The 19,171-nt window shown below is 46.7% G+C and overlaps 1 protein-coding gene across 9 annotated transcripts in view; it reads left to right on the top strand.

Annotated features, from left to right (window-relative positions):
• Positions 1-8,197: 8,197 nt before the first annotated feature.
• Positions 8,198-19,171, top strand: part of Tarbp1 (TAR (HIV-1) RNA binding protein 1) — a 49,280-nt gene continuing 38,306 nt past the window's right edge. For 4 of the 9 annotated variants that reach the window (XR_009225667.1, XM_058575049.1, XM_058575051.1 and 1 more), the window contains exons 1-6: positions 8,198-9,124; positions 12,914-13,011; positions 13,417-13,512; positions 14,045-14,114; positions 16,185-16,333; positions 17,266-17,318. Coding sequence is in view for 8 of the 9 variants with exons in the window: in XM_058575049.1 (XP_058431032.1) it covers positions 8,236-9,124; positions 12,914-13,011; positions 13,417-13,512; positions 14,045-14,114; positions 16,185-16,333; positions 17,266-17,318 (1,355 nt within the window). In the remaining variant the exon portion in view is untranslated. Of the gene's footprint in view, positions 9,125-9,160; positions 9,360-12,913; positions 13,012-13,416; positions 13,513-14,044; positions 14,115-16,184; positions 16,334-17,265; positions 17,319-19,171 lie in introns of those variants that run through there. The other 5 variants (XM_046432152.1, XM_046432153.1, XM_046432157.2 and 2 more) reach the window with 4 other exon arrangements.

The following is a 19,171-nucleotide window of genomic DNA, read 5'->3' on the forward strand; positions in this document are numbered from 1 at the left end:
AGTGCCCCAGGGCAGAGCTAAAGCTGCCTTGCAGAAGTGGCCAACACCCTGGCATCTGTTTGGGGGAAGTAAAGCACTTCCACCCTAATCAAACAGGAAGAAAGCTCACTTGTAGCATGAACCTTGTTTCGATGGCCATCTTAGGAGCCTTGTTACCCCAATGGGGAATCAGCAATATCTATTTGGAAGGCAGTGTGCACCCTCCAGCTGAGCCAGGTACAAAAGTCTAAACCATATGACAGACTCTCTTTGAAGGTGCCTATTTACAGGGCAGGAAAAGGAGTTGCCAGTCTTCCTGGGAAATCTCCTTGGTGGCTGCTCTTACTGGGGAGAATGTGGCCAGCCTGCTACACCACATCTCTGGCTGGATGAGGCAGGTAGCGCATGACTGGAAGAGTTTTCTGTGGGGCTCAGCCGCTTGCCAATGGGCTAGCAGAACACGGCCAGCCGATAATGGGTTTTACCTCTTTCTTTACTGCAAATGTGGCCATTAAGGGTCCCGCCAGCATGCTCACACTGGCAGGAGCTCCCTCGGCTTATGATCTACCTGCTGTGATGGGCTGCCTGCTATGGAATCACAATTCATCATTTAACAGGAATCCTCACTTGGCTGAATACATTGTCATCTTCTCCCTGTGCCAGAAGCAGCAAGTGAGAGATTCTGACAGTGGCAGAGAACTTGAGAATTCTGATTTTGCCTCAGACTGGCTGAGGAGGCTTAGACCTCTGCTCGGCCTGTCCAACCCTAGCCCATAGAAACCAGGCCCGTGGGCTGAAGCAACCCTGGCAGGTTATTGTAGGCTTATGGGGACAGTGAAGCCCACAGAAGCAGGGCCCTTTTTTGTTTGTTTGTTTGTTTGAGGAAAAGCTATAAAGGAAAAGAAAGAAGCTAGTGGTGGAGTAAAGGGTGTTAGTATTTTTCTTTTTTGAATGCTGAGATCATGTTAGGAAGATAACCAGTCCTTCGTGGTAGTTTGACTAGAATCTCAGGTGACACACATGAGCAGGTAGGATGGTCATCATCCCCCTGTGCTCTCCATGAGCACTGTGGGACTTTCAGCAATTGAATGAGTTCTTTTAGCTCAATTTACATAGAAATCAAGTAGGGAAATCCCAGCCTGCTCCTCTTGAAATAGAAATAAACAGGCAAAATAGAGCTACACAAAAGAGACTTTAGCCAGGAACTATATTGCAGCACAGAGGGAAGCAGCCAGGAACTCTTGGTAAGGGGAAGGGCTGCTTATACAAACAAAAAAGCCAGTTCACGCATGCACAGTGTCCTGCCACAGGCTGACTTTCTGCTTAGTCATAGGAAGGAAAAGGGGCTCCTTGTGGACCTGACTGGGGACAGCTGAGGGGCTGCAGAGGGCTGGAGTCATACAGTGGTTTAGGGGTGGAGTTACCTGGGATGGACCAGACAGAAGCTGCAGAAGCCACAGCAAGTCTCCAAGTGGCCAGGCGTCTGATGCAGCCACTGCTGTCAAAGATGGAAGAATAAAAGTACCTGACGGGAGCCCTGGGCCTTCTTCCTCCATCTCAGCTCCTCACTCCATCCCCTTAGTTGGTGTAGCAACTCACTAAGGAGCAGAGTGTTCTTCTCTTTGCTTATCCCACAGAGCAAGGAAGCTCTCAAGCAGAGGTGAGACAGTATCTACCTATAAGGGCGATATTATAAGTGTTGAAGAGTGGCTTGTCCCCAGATATTTGTGTTTTCCTTCTTTCTCTCCTCAGTGACAAATATCTTCCAGGAGAGAAAAGAGGCATGGGCAATGCCAGCAGTTCTCGATGCACCCGTGGAGCTTTTAGTAGATACTTAGATGTCTATGCTGCGTGCCCAGAGTTCTGGAGTAACCAGCCGGGATGAGGCTCAGATATTCAGTATGAACATGTGGTTCCCAGGGATTAAGAATTCCCAGGGATGCTTCTCTACCAGGTTGAGGACCACTGGGTCTGGCAACAAAAGCAAAGTTCTTCTTTCCTGGAAAAGTGATTTATGAGAGTGAATGTCCTGATTTATTAGATGCTGCCAGCAGTCCTTAATGAACTTGACCCTGATCACGCACTCCAGCACCATCCACAGAGAAGGAAGGGGAGATAGGTGCTAAGAATCAAGTTGTTGTCCCTCCTTTTGCAGAGGATTAACCAGTAAGAGCAGGGCTGGCAACAGTGAGTGTGGGCTTCATGGCAAAAACAATGGTGGCCGTGGACCAGAAAGAGATCTTCAAAACTGATTAAGCCAATAACATCACACAATGTGCACTGGTCAGGAATTCTGCACCTGTTAGAAACATGGCTGCAAGAACAGAAAGCCCAGTAACAGAAGATTGCACGAATAGGAGCTTGTTTTGCTGCTATAACAGCAAGCCCAGAAGTAGATATTTGCAGCATTGAGGCATGTGGGCTCTTCTACATCTTCGTCCCTGCCATCTTTAGGGTAGAGATCCTTGTCTGCTCGTTCTCATGGGTCCAGCAGGGCACAGTGTGTCCTGGGAGGAAGTAGAGGGGGCTGTGGCAGGGGTGGTCTCTCCTTAGAGAGCAAGTGCTTTTCCAGATGCATCCTGCCTGACTGCTGCTTGAGTCTCATTGTCCAGAACTGGGACACTGCCCACCTCCATTCCCCTGCTGTAAGGATGTGCAAGCAGAAAACATGACTGTTCCATTGGCCATGAAATCCTGAGTTACTGCCCCAGGTTAGCATATTGCCATTCTGAGCAAATCCAAGTTCATCAGCTGGGAGAAGGGGGATGGCTGTTGGTGACTGACCAATGGTGCCTGCCACAGATCCTCTCCACCCCTGTGCCTCTTGCATAATGAGTGGAAACTTGAGTTTTCTAGATATACCCTTAAAATAAACCTATTATTGAAAATTGCTGCAATTTTCTCCTTGGAGGGTCTCTGAGGCTTTCAGGGAAGACCTCACAAGGCAAAAATCTCAGCCTATGAGCAGCTCCCTGACTTCTTAGACTCCAGAGGTAAATAGCTTTAGCCTCCAGTAGATGCCTTGTTGTGTGATGGCTGTTTTATTTCTTCTTATACTTGTTTTTCACTTTGCAACTGTGAGCACTAAATCAGAAGGACGAAAAAAGTTCACCATGTTGACAATAGCCCCATCTTCTGTCTAAGAAATGCCAGTTTCTGAACAGATCGTCATTTTTGTTTGTACAATTGCCAGTACATTCTGGAACATAATACAAATAGGATCTATACATCTAAGAAATCTTTTGAGGGGCTTGAAGCCCTTCTACCTCTCTCAGGTCAACATGTTTGCCCATTGTTATTTGGTCTTGCAGTACTTATGGTATCATGATGACCTTGCCCATTGCTTTCCTGGCAGTTTTATGGAGGATCAAATTCAGTACCTGCAGCAAGCATACTTTGACAGATGCAAACACCGAATCCACAGAAAACATTGAAAGGAAGGATCCATCTGCCTGGACCAACCTCCTTAATTACACTTTATCTTCTCAATTCACTTTTCCTTTTCCTTTTTTTTATGCTAGGGATTGAAATCAGGGCCTCACATATGCTAGGCAAGAGCTCTACCACTTAACCACATCCCCAGCTCATATTTTATTTTAAGACAGGGTCTCCCTCAGTTGCTGAGACTGGCCTTGAACTTGCAATCCTCCTGCCTTAATCTCTGGAGTATCCGGGACTGTGGGCATGTGCCACCGTGCCTGGCTCCCACTCACTCTTACTCCTCTCTCCATTCCTCTTACTAAGGGGAAGCAGTGTCCATTTCAAGAAGGGTGTCAAGCTTAAAATCAGAGGTGCAGGTGAGCAAGCTCATCTCTCAGTGCAAGCATTTCAGATTAGAAGGGAATCAGGGATATCCGTCTTTGGAGAGATCTGAGATGTAGGGTATGGACAACCAACATCCACCCATTTGCAGTATATTGGAGCCCGCATCATCGGGGTCCAAGCACAAGGGTAGTTCAACTGTGGGACCCAAAAAGGTTGGGGGAAGGAGTTCATGAAAATGACATCCACACTGACAAATGCACAGGCAGTTTCTTTCTCACAATTGGACATATTTGTTGCCGAGGAAACCGAGGAGGGGGCAGGCTCTGGGTGTGCAGGTTACCTGAGCTGGAGCAAAGCAGCCATAGGACTGAAGGTGGGGAAAACTCTGATAGTTAGCTGCAGCCCTCGTTCATTCATGACAAAGCAGGAAAATTGCAGGGGAGGAGAAAAGCAAGCCATACTAGCCCCCTTCCCATATCCTCTCCCCTGCAATATCCACCTATAGGAGGATGAGGAGGGGACCCTGGCTATTCTCACACCAGGTTTCCTCCATCCATCAAAGCGGCACATTGTTTACTAGGGAACAAGCATTTCAGCTTGCAAATGCCCCTGTTTCAGTATTTCCAATACTGTTGGAAATTCTCCAACAGTAACTTGGAATACCATCACTTAAAACACTGAATTCTTATCATCTAGATTCAAGTACTTACTGAGTAACTGTCACACTTCTGGTACTGTTTGGCACTTAGGATACAAATTGAATTAAAGCACTGTCTCAATCTTAAGGAGATCATAAGCTGTCACTGAACTATCCATATTCATTCTGTGAAGTGTAATTCACTGAGTATCTTCTATGTGTTAGACATGGGGGACTGAGACTCTCTAGGCAGTCACCTGGACCTAGTGATGTTTCTAAAATTGAATCGTTGGTTCCCATAATGTGTGAATTTCTTAGTGTGGTGACCAAGATGCCTCCAGAGGGGGCCTGGCCTTCCTCTCCAGGCTGCCTCCTCACAAGTCCCATTGGCTTACTTTTAAAGTCTCTAAAATGTGTCATGAGCTCTCACTTCTCTTTGTCTTTTCAAAAGCCCTTCCCTTTCTGGTTTAACTTTAGGAAGTTCATCGTGGTAGCAATATGGAGTAGGTACCGCAGTGGGGTGCATGTCAGGTAGGAGTTATTATTCACTTAGTAAGAAATGATGAAGTTCTAAAACTTAGGCATTTGTGGAGGACAGAAGGGAGGAGCTACTGAGAGAAAGATTTAGAAAGTTGCCTGGACAGACATGAGTGATCCTATCTGAGGATCAAGGAGGAGAGTGGGAAGTCTTACTCTCAACCTGGGCAACTTGGTAAGGACAGCCTTTTGCCAGACAGGGATTCCCCAATGGTGGGGTATAATGGTGATGGGAATGTGGTGGAGGGAATGAGGACAGTGGAGGTTAGATTTGTTTAAGTGGAGACATTCCACATACATGTTGTATGGATAGGTCTGGGACTGACCCCAAGGACAGGTCTCAGGAGACAGATCTGGGCTGGACATGTAGATTTTTTCATCAGCATGTAAATGGTAGTCAGTCAGGTTAGTCAAGGAAAGAGTACAGAGCGAGAAGAACAGAGATGTGAAGATAGACCTTCGAAAACCTGAACACCAACAGGTCAGAAAGAAAGATGGGTTCTGCCCAACATGGAGAAGGAACAGCTGGGAAGCAAAGGAAAAAAACAAAAAACAGGAGAGAGACACAGGAGGGGAGCAGAGGAAGATGGTTCAAGAGAAGAGAAGAAATGCTCAAGAGTCCGCTTTGAAAAGAACAACAAAGGGCAGGTTTAGTGATTGGACTACTGCCCATCTTAGCGAGTCAGAAAGTGGATGTGGGAACTGTTCTAGCAGAGAAGAGAGTGGGAGAGGAGACTTCTGTGAGCCTGGACCAAAGCTGAGCGGGGAATGAGGCTGTGGGGCTGGCCACCAGATCCTGATGGGCTTCCATGCCCCGCCTGGCATGGGCTTTGTGCTGTAGTCAACAGGGAACAAATACACAGACCAACTCATTATTTTTCTTTTTCTATAAGTCATTTGTAAAAATGGAGGTAAAATTGACATAGAATGAAATGTCTGGATCTCAAGGGTTCAATTCAAGGGGTTTCGGCAAATGTGAAACTGTGTAACCAACACATGACGAGGTTGAAGTACTTCTTCCCTCCAGCCTGGTTCTCATGACTTTCCATGACTAGAGCAGCTGCTCTTCTCATTCCTATCCCACAGATTACTTTTCTCTTCTTACATTTCATGTAAATTAGACTGTGAGGATATAAACTTTTCCAGGCTTCTTTTGATCAGCAGAATGTTTTGGGGATTTATTCATATTTGTTGAGTGAATTAGCAACTCGTTCTTTTTTACTGAAAGAGCATTATTATATAAAGTACAATTTGCTTAATCATTTTTCTACTGATGGACATTTAATTTGTTATAAGTTTTTGGCTATAATGTTGCCAAAGCATTCTTCCGCAAGACTTGTTGGCATATGTTTTCATTTAGCAAATAGCAAGGAGTGCAAATATATTATAAGGTAGGTATATTTCAATTTTGTAAGAAACAGTTTTCCAAAGCAATCGTGTCATTTATGAGCACCATTAATGTGACAGAGTTCCAGTTATTTCACATTCTTGGTTTTTGTCACATCATGCATTCAGTCTTTCAAAATTTGAGCCATTCTCAGGAGCGTGAAGTGTGTCTCATGGTGGGTTTAATTTGCATTTCTCTGGTGACTAAAGATTCTGAACACCTTTGCAAACCCTTATCATTTGCATTACTTCATTTGTTAAGTATCTGCTCAAAACTTTTTCCCATTTATGTTTGATATATGTATATGTTGAGGGAAATGATAATTGGCATATTAGATGTTGGAAGCAATTGGTATTGTAGCCAGAATTAGACAGGCAGTCGGTATAGATAGGTAAATTGAGTCAGGTCGGATCAAGGAGGTCAATTTTGAGTGAGTCTGGGAAGTTGGAGGCTGTCCCCTGAGGCACTGAAATGTTAGTTCCTTCGGAGCCCTTCCTCCACCCTTATCAAGAACCTGCCCCTGCTCCAACCTGTTACCAAGGTAACCAGTGTGTGTGTGTGTGTGTGTGGGGGGGGGGGGGGAATTGCCCCTCCCTACCAAGTTGTTAATGTGTCCTTGACTACTCTTTACTGCCCTTCCTCCTTCAGCCCACCTGGTTCCCACCTTTGGGCCATCCCACCAAGCGTTCCTCAGCCTAGTCTTGGGCCTAGTCACTTAGGCAGGAAGGAGAAAGACTAGGGGGAAAAGGCAGGAGAACAAAGGAAATCTAGGACATATAAAAGGGCAGAATACCTCGCTTCTTGGGATATCAGGATACCAGCTACGGCCCCCTTCTCCTTCACAGGAGAAGTCTATGTTACTCCTTTTTAAATAAACCCTGCTTTATATGCTTGCCTCCGTATGCTTCTGTACTGTTCAGACTTCAACATGTGAGGAAGCAGGACTCATCACCGATAACAGGCAGCATCAGTATTTGCTAACATTCTAAGTGGGTTTAAAATAGAACCATTTATGCATTCTGTCAACGGGAAAATTGGATAACTGAAATATGGAAATAGTCTTTCATATGTAAAGTCAGATGACTTTTAATCTTATCCATTATGTTTATCCTATATCAAGCTCTTTGACGGTTTGATCAGTCTATACACTAAAGGGCAGATCTTTATGGTTAGAAGACAAAGAAAACCCATGTCATAGATCCAGTTAATTCCAGGGTTGAAACAGGAACCAGACCAACAAAGTGCACGGCAGAGGTGAGGTTTTCTATTTCCATATTTAGTAGTAGATGTTGTCATAAGTACAGAACAGACACTTGAGTGGGCTGTTTTTGAGTTGTACAGTGGAGTGAGCACTTGCACTGTAAGGGAAGTTCTGTTCTGGAGTGTGGGCACTGGGCTGCAAGGGCCGGTGTGGGCATCTTCTCTCTACCTGTATTCCAGCACATACGCATAGCACGACTCACCCCACCTTGATGCTAAATCATCCTTGTTTCTTGTGTTTTCCTTATCTATTTTTAACGCCGATGTCCAGAATACATTTCTGATATGTGTCAGTGTCTTTGTGGGAGGTTCCCTGCATGCACCATTTTGAAAGTAGGCTCTGAGGTGACAGCAAAGTCCACCTTCCGTGTCACCTTCTGGCCTGTGCTCACAGGCATGCCTGACTGATTTAGGGCCCAGGAAGCCAAAATCCAATCACAATGCGATGCAGCTGGAGCATACACTACATTAACGTTTAACGAGGGTCTCCTTTCTCTTTCAAAACAGTAAGGCACAGGGGCAACAGGGCTGGACAGTGCTGGTGAAGGCCTAGCGGGAATACTACACCTGTGCACGCGCACGTCCCGGCGGCCCGGCCGGTGCGCGCGCACGCCCTCGCGCACGCCCTCTGCTTCCTCCCGGCGCCTGGTGTTGGCAACGCGCGCGGCAGATGGACGGGGTGCTCGCGGAAGTGCTGCTCGAGCAGAGCCGGGACCCCCGGGCCCTGTTCGGGACGCTGTGCCGAGGGGAGGCGTCCGCGGAGCGCGTAGAGACGCTGCGCTTCCTTCTGCAGCGGCTGGAGGACGCGGGCACGGACCTGGGCGCGCTCCCGGAGGCGGCGCGCGAGGTCGCCACGGGGTACCTAGTGCCGCTGCTGCGCGGGCGCCCGGGCGGTGCCGACCCCGACCCCGGCCCCGGCCCGCCGAGCCAACGCCGGCGCGTGCTTCGGGCGGCGGGCGCGGCGCTGCGCTCGTGCGCCCGGCTCGCGAGGGGCCCGCCGCTGGCCGCCGCGCTGGCTGAGGAGGCGCTGCGGGACCTGCGGGCCGGGCGGTGCGCGCCGGGCGTCGAGGCTGCCGTGGAGGTGCTGGCGGCCGTCGGGCCCTGCCTGCGGCCCCGCGAGGACGGACCGCTGCTGGAGCGCGTGGCGCAGGCCGCCGTCGCCCTGGCGCTGGGCGCGGACGGGCCCGGGAGCGCCGTGGATGCGGTGACGCTGGCGGCTGCGCGGCTGCTGCCGGCGCTGGGTCAGTGCGGCGGAGCGGCGTTGCGGGCCGTGTGGGGTGCGCTGGCGGAGCCGAGCGTCCCCTGGGGACCGGACCGCGTCGGGCCGGAGCTGCAGGTGCTGAGTACCCTGGCCGAGAAGCTGCTGCCCCAGCCCGGCGCGCGCGACGTGGGCCCCGACGCGCGGCTCTGCGGGCGCTTCTGGAGGACGGTGCAGACGGGGCTTGGCCGCGCGGAGGACGCCCTGACGCGCAAGCGCGCGCGCTACCTGCTGCAGAGGGCCGTGGAGGTGTCATCGGAGCTGGGCGCAGACTGTACCTGCGACGCCAACGGTGGAACAGGTACTCGCTCCGTGGCCCAGCCCGACCCCGCTAGCTTCCGCAAGCCGTGCAGAATTCGGCCATTCCACTTGGCACCCTAGAGCCTGGCAGCCTTGGGACCCTCTTCTCAGAGGCTGTTCTGCGAAGTGACACAAATCGCTGAATCGGGAGCAGTTGGACCCCAGCAAGGTGGAATGCGGCGCCCTTTGAGTAATTGGGAAAGTGGCTGAACCCATGCAGGATTCTACAGACCCAAGTGGGCACTGTGTTGTGGTGGGACTTTCCACACTGAAAGATGTACCTGTGCTCAGGGAATGAAAGGAGGCGTGTGTGTTAGAATCAACATCATTCTTTGGAAAGGTCCCTGGGTAATTCTCAGAAGCAGGATTTACTGATATTTGCTGAACATGTTTCTTAAGTTAGCTTTTTAAGGGTATTTTTAAAAACATCTTGAGCCCTTACTTCTCGGTTACTGAACAAGTGGAGATGCGCTAGCATGGCCCGCCTTCTTTGGGTTGGTAACTGTTGATTGGTTTATCCAGTCGTCTCAAGTTCGTTTCTGAACTAAGTCAAAAACAGATTGACTCTGAATTGTCTTAATAGAAACTTGTTTTTCCAACTGTAGTTACTACTCATTTATTGCAACAAAGAATTTTTGTTTGGCTAAAGTTGTGAAATTAGACTTTCATATAATTTTAAAGCATTTTAAATATTTGAGCAATCTACAGATGGGTGCTCAACCCCTAAGAGTTTTCACTGGAAGACTTTTTTTAAAAAAAGTTACCAAAGTGAAACTCATTTATTGTAAGGGGTTTTAAGAATATACTCCACTTTCTCAGTTTCAGAAAGAAAACACCGTTATCTCTTTATACTGTGACTTGAGATAACATTTCTTAGATTGTAAAATCCATGGTGAAGCTCTTGGTTAAATGGGTGCTGTACATTAACACAGTAGTGGGTGCTGTTCACAGGTGATCAGTGTAATACATTGTAGTCATGCTTTGAGGAAACTGAATCATGCTTCCATTCCTGCAAGTTTCTCTTATAATTGTCATTTAAAAATGTGTTTGGTTCTCTCCACACCAATCCTGATTCAGCCCTGAGTTCTCAGCCTGGTGTCTAGATCTTTCCAGAGCCAGACCTCAAGGCCTTTTGTGTTTCCCTGAGGAGCTGCCCTAGAGTCTTCCACTTGCTGATACTGAATTTCTCCCTGTGCCTGGGGACAGCTGGCTGCTTAGTTCTGTCTCCACCATCCTGCAGGTCCCTTCCCTGAGTCCTGTGTTGGTGCTTCTGCTTCCTGTACTTAGTATCTCACTCACTGTCATGGTACATTCTGTAGTTTTCTGAGATGAAATCTTTAAAGATGACAGTCTGATAATTCCATCAAAAGATCCTTTATGGCTGATAACATTTTTTTAAAAATATTTTTTAGTTGTCAGTGGACTTTATTTATTTATATGTGGTGCTGAGAATTGAACCCAGTACCTCACACGTGCTAGGCAATCACTCTACCACTGAACCACAGCCCCAGCCCAGCTGATAACATTTTTATTTCTAGTATTTACATTTTAACTTTTTTTTTTTTTTTTTTTTACGTTTTTGTGCAGTCCTGGGGATTGAACCCAGGGGTTCTACATCCTTGGTCCTTTATATTTTTTATTTTTTGAGACAGGGTCTTACTCAGTTGCTGAGGGTAGCATCAAACTTGTGATCTTCCTGCCTCAGCCTCCCAAGTGTCTGGAATCACAGCTCCACTTGAGCTTAAAGACCCTCGTCTCTTGTCTGCGTAAGCATATTGGTCACCTTTCCAATTAGATTCTTTAACGTGTAGTGATTTGCCAGTCTGACACCTGGACAGCTGAGTTTGGTTCTGCTTGTTTAACCTTTAGGGCATGGAGTCACTTCTCTGTGTTATGGATCAGTAGAGCTTATGCCAGTGTCTGTTGAAAGATGGGTATACCCCCGCTTCCCTTAGGCCCTATGTGTGGCCGAAGCCACCCTGTTTGGTTTTGTTCTTGCCTTGGGGCAGTGGTTGTGGCCACCTTGTGCTTGGTGTGGATCCTGGAGGGCTCAACGGCTTTCCACAGCCATGTGCCTGTGCCATAGACAGGGGTCTTTTGAGGCCCCCAGGGTTACCCATGTTTGTTGCTGGATGACCGGTTTGAGGTGGGGCAGCCTTTCTGTTTCTTCTTCTCTAGCCTTATCTTAGACCCTGTGTGCTTCAGCCTTGGGGTTCCAGCTCCTCTGCTCTCTCTGTCCCCTCTTCAGTGGCAAATAACCGCCTCCCACCTGGCGAAGGCTTAGAATTTCTGTGCCCTCTCTTGTGCAAGCTGCATTTTGCATGGGTCTCTGGGAGGCCTTGGGCACCAGTGTTCTGCCCTTCCATGCAGCGCAGCCTGGTCCCTGTCAGGTGACCAGAAGGAGCAGGACCTTCCCTGGTCTCAGTGCAGGCTCAGGCTGCAGGTCTTCTTCCCAGAGGCTGCCACTCTTTTTGGCATCAGGGCAGGGCAAGGGTGCAGGCATGGGAGGGCTTGCGGCCCCAAATCTGGGTGGCTGTCGGGCCTTGGCGTTGCTCACCAGCAGTGCCTCTGTAGTGCATGCAGGACTCTGTGGTGAGTCCCTCTGCCCCTCAGACTAAGGCAGGCCTGCATACCCACTCTTCAGAGATCACTGCCCTACCAGGGTCCTTCTCAGAGCACCTGGGGAGGCGGGGTCAGCAGGGGAGTGGGTATGAACTCCTGGGGATTCCCAGGGCTTCCAAGCTGTTTTTCTGTTCTTGGAGAGTCTTTTGGAATTCCCCTGGTGGTCCCCCTAGAAGTTTAGGATTTTGTAGCTTATCCAGCCTTTTCTCTCCATGGCATTGCTGTTTTCTTGTGTCTGTCTCCGTTTTGTACAGAAGTGGAGACCATACTTGTCTAAATGCCTTCGTTTTGTCCTCACATATGATTGATGGCCCCATGAGGGCAGAATTCTATTTTAAAGATGCAGACCTACAGGATCCTGGATCCTATGTGGGAGGTCAGGTGCTGGGCCCGGCTTGGCCACAGGTCTGCTTTCATGCTGGTGCTGGCTCCTGGGTCCCTGCCCAGTGTTTCTGTTGTTGAGTTCCTCCTGCTGTTTTCTGCCCTCGGCACCTCCTGGACTGACTGGTCTACCAACATCTCTTCTCTCCCAGGGTTTTCTGTGTCTTTACTCCCTGGGTGATTTCTTTCATGTCCAGCCCTTTCTTGTTTTTGCTATCAAGTTTAGTTCTCATGAGATCTGTTTGTTGTTTGTTGGAATGTCCCTTTTAAAGCATCCTGTTCCCAAGTCTGTGAGCAAATCCTGGATATGGGATCCTCTTCAACCTAGCTGCTCACCTGTACCTGGAGAAGCTCCTGCCGCTGTCAAGTCCTTTGATGGCGGATCGTGCAGTGCAGATCCAGTTGTTGCTTGTTTCCCTGAGACTACTTGAAATTCTCTTTTCTCCAGTTTGATTTTCAAATTCTAAATTTTATTGCTATTTTCCTTCTCATTTTTTTTTTTTTTAAATTCTTCTGGGAAGTTGGCCTTTGAAAAATCTTTCCTGTTACAGTGAGGGTCTTGGGGAGGGGAGTTGAGTTTATATGTGCAGATCTGTCATTCTTACCTTAATGAACAGAAGACAGCATCACACTTCTCCTTTTGAGATTCCCAAATTTCCTATCCAGGTTTAGGTGCAGGGACACCCTCTGTTATTAGAGAGTACATTTGGTAATAATTGCATTAGTGTAAGAATTACTGTTAGATTTGCAAAAGAAAGAACTAATTTTTTTTTTTTAACTGTATTAGGCCCAAGTCTGTTTTGGTGGTCTGAGAAGAAAAAAGATGAGCTTCTAAAATTTTGGGAAAATTATATTTTAATCATGGAAACTCTAGAAGGAAATCAGGTAAGTGTTCTCATATTTTTGCAAATCCCATAGTACACATGACTTTCTTTTTTTCAAACAATAAAAGCAGGGAAGAAAGACTGACTTAGAGGTAGCATGATAGAAGCTAGGTGTCCTTTGTTTTCTGGCACAAATGCAATTTACAAGAGCATGTAAATTGTTTCAGGAAAGTGAATAATACTTTCAGTTGACTCATATTACCATCTTTGACTTCCCTTGACATTCTCAAACTTCAACATCGACATCACCTAGAGGGCTTGTTATAAAATATGAACTGCTGCCCCAGCTCTAGACCTTCTGATTCAGTAGGTCTGAGATAGCTACCAAGTGGTGTGTCTGCCGCTGTTCCCTGGTGTGTAAGTCCCAGTCTGTAAGTTGCATCCCAAGGGGCCAGCTTTCTTGCAGAGTCCCTGTGAGATGTCAGTCCACCTGTGCACCAAGCATTGTTTGTGGATCAAAGTGGAGAATGACTCGGGTGCTGAAGAGAGCTGGACATCCAGGGTGAGAAGCATTTCTGAGTCAAGTAAAATTGTGGGGTTTCTTTGGTCTGTAGGTCTGTAAAATCTCCATTACTTATTTTAGAAACTCAGAATTGCACATACTTTGAAGGACATATAAGTCAAATCTAGCAAAGGAGCCAGCAGCATGGCCCCAGGCAGGAGGAACACTGAGCTGGGAAGTGGTTGCACTTTCTGAGGCTGACCTAGCACAACCTGAGTTACTGGAGAAAGCTTCAGTACCTCTCTTTCAACCTCTGGGTCCACCCCTCCCTTCTTCCAGCCAGTCAGGACACCATCACATGGGCTGCTGCCTGTGAGTGTGGGCACCACTGTAACTGGGCTCTGGGCTGCACGGGTTGGCTCTGCCACCTCAGGCCAGGGGACTGGAGTCGTGCCATGGTCCAGAGGTGGAGGGATCAGGCCCTCAAGGCCAGTTTCACCAGGGTAAAGTCACAAGGTCTGCTGTCAACGAATAGACGCCTGAGTCTTTAAAGGTATTTCCATTTCATGTGATTCTTTGCTCTTATTTTTAGATACATGTTATAAAGCCAGTCTTACCAAAGCTAAACAATCTGTTTGAATATGCAGTGTCAGAGGAAAATGGTAATGATCACTTTCTTTTTGCTTTTTTGTTAACTAATATTTCTAGTCCCCCTGCACCGCCTGATTTTATACTAATCCCTATTTATTGTAAAAAATTGGGGAAAATTACTACAGTATAAGGAAGAAAACATGAATCATCTGTAGTGTTGCCGCCGAGTGATGGCAGCTGATGACAGGCAGATAAGACCTGGGTCCCCTTGTCTGTAGGCTCATCACACTCAGTAGTGTCTGTGCCACTGTTGACCATCTCCTTAAATAGCTTTAAGTGGTGGCAGGGTTTTCTGTAGTTCAGAGCTAGGATTAATTTGGTTTTTAACTTTTGGTCATAAAAAATTCCATGCATGTCTAGAAGGGAAAGAGCTGTGGGATGAAGCCCTTCCCACTACTGCGGACGTGTGTCCTGTGCCTCAGCCAGGTGCTATAGGTCCTGGTGTCCACAGGCATTTCACAGTAGGTCCTTAAAAGACAGATGCTTCTTAGTGCTTAAAGATGGTGTGTGTTATGTGTTAACAAGAGCTCTTTGATAGGAATATACACCCTGACTTATTTCCATTTTGGGGTTTTTGTTTTTTTCTTTTTTTTGTGGAGGTGCTGGGGATTGAACCCAGGGCCTTGTGCATGCTAGGCAAGCACTCTACCAACCAAGCTATATCCCCAAGCCCCTCCATTTTTATTCTCAATATATCTATTTTATATATATATATATATATATATATATATATATATATATATATATGTTAGAGCATTGGGGTTCTATTATAGTCATGTATTGTAGCCTTCTTAGGAAGAGAAAATTCTAGAATATAAGTGTAAACATGTTTTTTAAGCCTTTGATCACCGCTGCATTAGGAGAACTTTCTAGGAGAAATACGGTGAAACTGAGCTTCTGAAAATTATTTTGTGAAATTGAGTTTAGATCAATGAAACAGCTAAATTCAGGCCAACAGTGTTTTATATTCATAAGAATGATAAAATGCTGCATTATTGTGTTTACACATGAGGATTAACCTGGGTAAATGGGTTTTAGCGCCTGCTCTAGATAATTATGAATTTAATAGTTTGACCCCTGAGGAATTGAGCTTTTCTCCGCTGATTGCTGTAGCAGTTTCCTGAGACGCTGGGATTTTTCACAGACCGTAAGCATCCATGTCCCCACCTGAGGCTAGCATTTAATTGGATCCTGTTGTGGCTGCACTCATGCACTTACTATTAAAATGATGCTCTTATTACCACATTTTGCCCACAGCTCTTGGCAAACCAAATCAAATAACAGTGACTGAGTTTGGAAAATTACCACCGCCAGAGTTGAACAAGCATGTTGATGTAAACTACAAATAATGACCAATTTATTTATAGAATGTCATGAATTAAAAATCCCGGGTATTTTTTCCTACTAGAATTAAAGGAAATTTCATGAGTCATAAAAATCTCTCTAAGGTACACAGTTCTTCCGTCTTTCATTTGCTCACTCAATTACATTTTCACTTAATAGATATTACTTAGCATGCAATTCATGTTAAGCACAGGGGACAGAGGGTAGGAGAGGTGTAGGTGTCTTTTCATTTGAGTTTTGTCTTCTAAGGAAAATAAGGTTTGATTTTAGGTCCTTTGGAGCGAGCAGGGAGGGCTAAGGTGGAGTGTAGGGTGCAGGGTGTTCAGCAGAGGCCTCTGCTGGGGGTGCCGTCCAAGCGCCCACAGGGAGACAGCACGAGCCCCTGGAACTGTGGCTGGTCAGTCCGTGGCTCGTCCAGCCTCCTGGGAGCAGTGGGAAGCCTCCAGGGTTTAAGTAGAGGAGTGATGGTTTCAAATTCCAGTGGTCATAGAGCTGGTTGAAAGCACCCCAGATCTGAAGCTCCCCCATGCCCGCATGGGGTGATATTATTTTTGTATACTGAAGCATGTTTCACATTTGTTTGTAGTCCTTTAAGTGAACACAGAATTCTGAACACCAACATTATTTTGGTTATTTAGCAGACGCCCTTGGATGTGGTAATAGTAAAGCGACGTGTCTGTGCACATATCTGTGTGTGGACAGAGCCCAGTGTCAGCATTAAACGTTTATCTCCACAGGCTGCTGGCTCTTTCACCCCTCCTGGCACATGTGTGTTTATAAAAGAATGTTTGAAAGTGAGAATAAAATCCTGACCAAAGAAGGTGTTCTCCACTTTCTGGAGCTGTATGAATCTGAGTGTCTTCCATTTTCACCAGACTTTTCTGAGGTAACACACCTTCTCCCTCCTCTCTGCCTTGCCAGGAGAGGGACACGCACTTGTCGTGTCACCATGGTCTCAGGAAAGCGCTTGGGACTCCATCAGTGACCTCCAGTTACAGAGTGCACACAGCAAACCCTGTTTCTCTGAACGTCCCTACCCTGCTTGGGAACAGCTGTGTCGTCTGTTGACACATTGACTGGGGGCTGCCTGCAATGTGGCCCTTGTGAGAAAGTAGTCCTCTGCCATCGTTCTTCAGACTCCACTGGTCCAGAGTGTGAGAGTTGATGTTGACGCTTTTGTGCGACAGTGTCCCCAGCTGTGTTGCTGCCCTGTTTTATACAGAGCTGGCCTCCTGGCTTCACTCCTTAGAGTCTGTCCTCGGACTGTTAGGAGCCACACAGTGGAGCATGGCATAATCCCTGTGACTCAAGATCCTGCCTTGGGGCACGTAAGCCCCTTTGATTGACAGGTGGCCTGAGTCATTTCTTCCGATCACCTGGGTGTGTGCTCTGTTGTTGGACATGCATCCTTTTTCTGTGTCTCCTTCCCCATTCACATGAGCTTGCTTTTTTTTTTTTTTACTAGTGTCAAGTAGGATTTGGGGATGTGAATCTCCCCACTGAGCATGGGGCTCAGTCCTCCCTGAGTGTCTCTGTTTTTCTTGTTACTGTCTTTGTTTCCCAGGTGTCTCTTCTTTCTGACCCACAGTGTGAACTCTCTAGTGTGCTGTAGGATTTTATCGGGTGGGAAAATTCTGTCCTTATTTTGTCATTCTGGTAGAATTAGGGTACCCCCAGGACCCTCTTGAGTTCACTAATGCATGAGAGTCCCTTTGCTGACCACAGTTCTTCTGCCTCCCCGTGGGCCCCAAGGGGGGGGGGTGTCACCTTCCACACATGCAGTTACAACTTCACTGCCTACCTCTCTCTCTTTTTCAGTTTATTATTGGACCATTAATGGATGCCCTTTCAGAGAGCTCTCTCTATGGCAGGTAAGCATTCTGTCACCTAGAAGTAATGCAGAACGATGTATTGACATATAAGTTTGACATTATGAAGCATGACCAGATTGTTTAACCTGTTTGATGTGTAACCTGTGTTGCCTTATGGAAAATCAGCATTTTTCTCCTAAATCTTGTAGTACTGTATTTGTGATTCTTCTAGCCTTCTATTATTTACATCACATGTTCCTTCTTGCTTGTTCCTTTTACTGTGAACTCTTCCATTCCTGGGCTTTTGAGAGCCATATTTTATATAGCTCACTCTCTTTCCCTGCTCCTGCTTTCTGCCGCTCTGAAAATTGTGGTGACTTTGGCCAATTAACACTTTGAACCTTGGTTTTTTTTTTTCTTTTAACTTTTTCTTTTCCCATAAGTTTCATGCCAGTAGAAAAGTTCTGGGAATTATATTATCTTCATCCTTGTTCTCCAGATGTTAATGTTCCACCATGTTTGCTCAATTGTTAACCTCTTCCTGTGTGTGTGTGTGTGTGTGTGCAGCTTTTTCTTTGTCTGTTTGCTGACCAGAGTTAGCCATCTAGATTTGTTTCATTAGCTGTCCATCCATTCATCCACCCATCCATCCATCTATCTGCCCATTCATCCACCTGTCTATACATCCATTCATCTGCCCATCCATCATTCATCCATTCATCCATCCACCTGTCCATCCATCTGCCCATTCATCCATCTGTCATCTGTTCACCCATCCATCCATTTATCCTCCTGTCCATTCATCCATTTGCCCATCCATCCATTCATCTACCTGTTTATCTATCTGTCTATCTATCCATCCACCTGTCCATCCATCTATCTGTCCATCCTAAGAACCATGGATTCATCCCAGTATATCCAATTTCAGTCCAGTACTGGAGGGTCACTTCTGACCTTTTTCCTTTCCATGTTTGACAGTGACTGTCACATTTCATAAGATGTCCACTTATTTGCCACTTCTACCTTTTGAGAAAGTTAGCTGTGAGTAGTATTGGTCAGGGTTGTGCCTTGGCCTTGTTTTTTGAAGAATTATCTGTTCTCCTAAATTACATCTTAAAATGCCCTGCTTTTGAATTGTGTTGTCTTTCTAATGTCAACTAAATTTAAAGCTCAAGTGTTCTGTTCAGTATGCTGCTACACAGAAAATCCCCATGCCAGTTTCTTTAAAAGTCTCTGGTGTCAGTGCCATGTTATGCTGATTCTCAATGTCTGTGTATAAGTATTAAGGGAGCATGGCAGTGTTTGATGTGCTGGAGAGCTTCAGTCTTTGCCCGAGTCTTTGCTGTGGGTCATGCTCTGAGCTGAGTGCAGCTGAGGAGCAGGAAGGTCAGTGAGGGAGTCTCAGTGCTGCCAGGAGTGGACACAGCTCTTCCCAGCGCTGCAGGGTCCAGTTAGCAGACAGTGCTCCTGGCTGAAGCACGGAGCCACTCTAGCAGACGTCATTTATTACTGAAGTCTGTCTTTGCTATGAATGTTCTTTTATTTCAGGCCTAAAAATTATAGTCATTGAATTCTATGTTGGAAGCAATAAAATAGAGTTTACATTTGCCATTTTAGGCTGCTGCTTTTCAAGGGGCTGTTTAGCTAGATGCATAGGGACCAAGTGGAGGCTGTCGTGGCGGGTCCTGCCTCCCCAGCGGGGTGTGACATCTGCCCACCTTCCCACGAGCCCTGTCGTCTCTGTAACCAGAAACAGCCTCAGAATTTTGCTGAAGAATACAGGGCAGGTTCAGAAAAAGCAGGTTTTCTTTAGTGTAGAAAGACTAGTTTGTGTAGAAAGACTCTGGGGCCGAAGTCTGTGTAGACTGGATTGCATATACTCACTTGTAAGTGGATTTAAATATGTTTTTTTC

Source organism: Marmota monax, unplaced genomic scaffold (genome assembly GCF_021218885.2).
Source record: "Marmota monax isolate L192 unplaced genomic scaffold, Marmota_monax_Labrador192_F-V1.1 WCK01_AAM20220418_F8-fsc00071, whole genome shotgun sequence".
In the NCBI taxonomy this organism is placed as follows: domain Eukaryota; kingdom Metazoa; phylum Chordata; class Mammalia; order Rodentia; family Sciuridae; genus Marmota; species Marmota monax.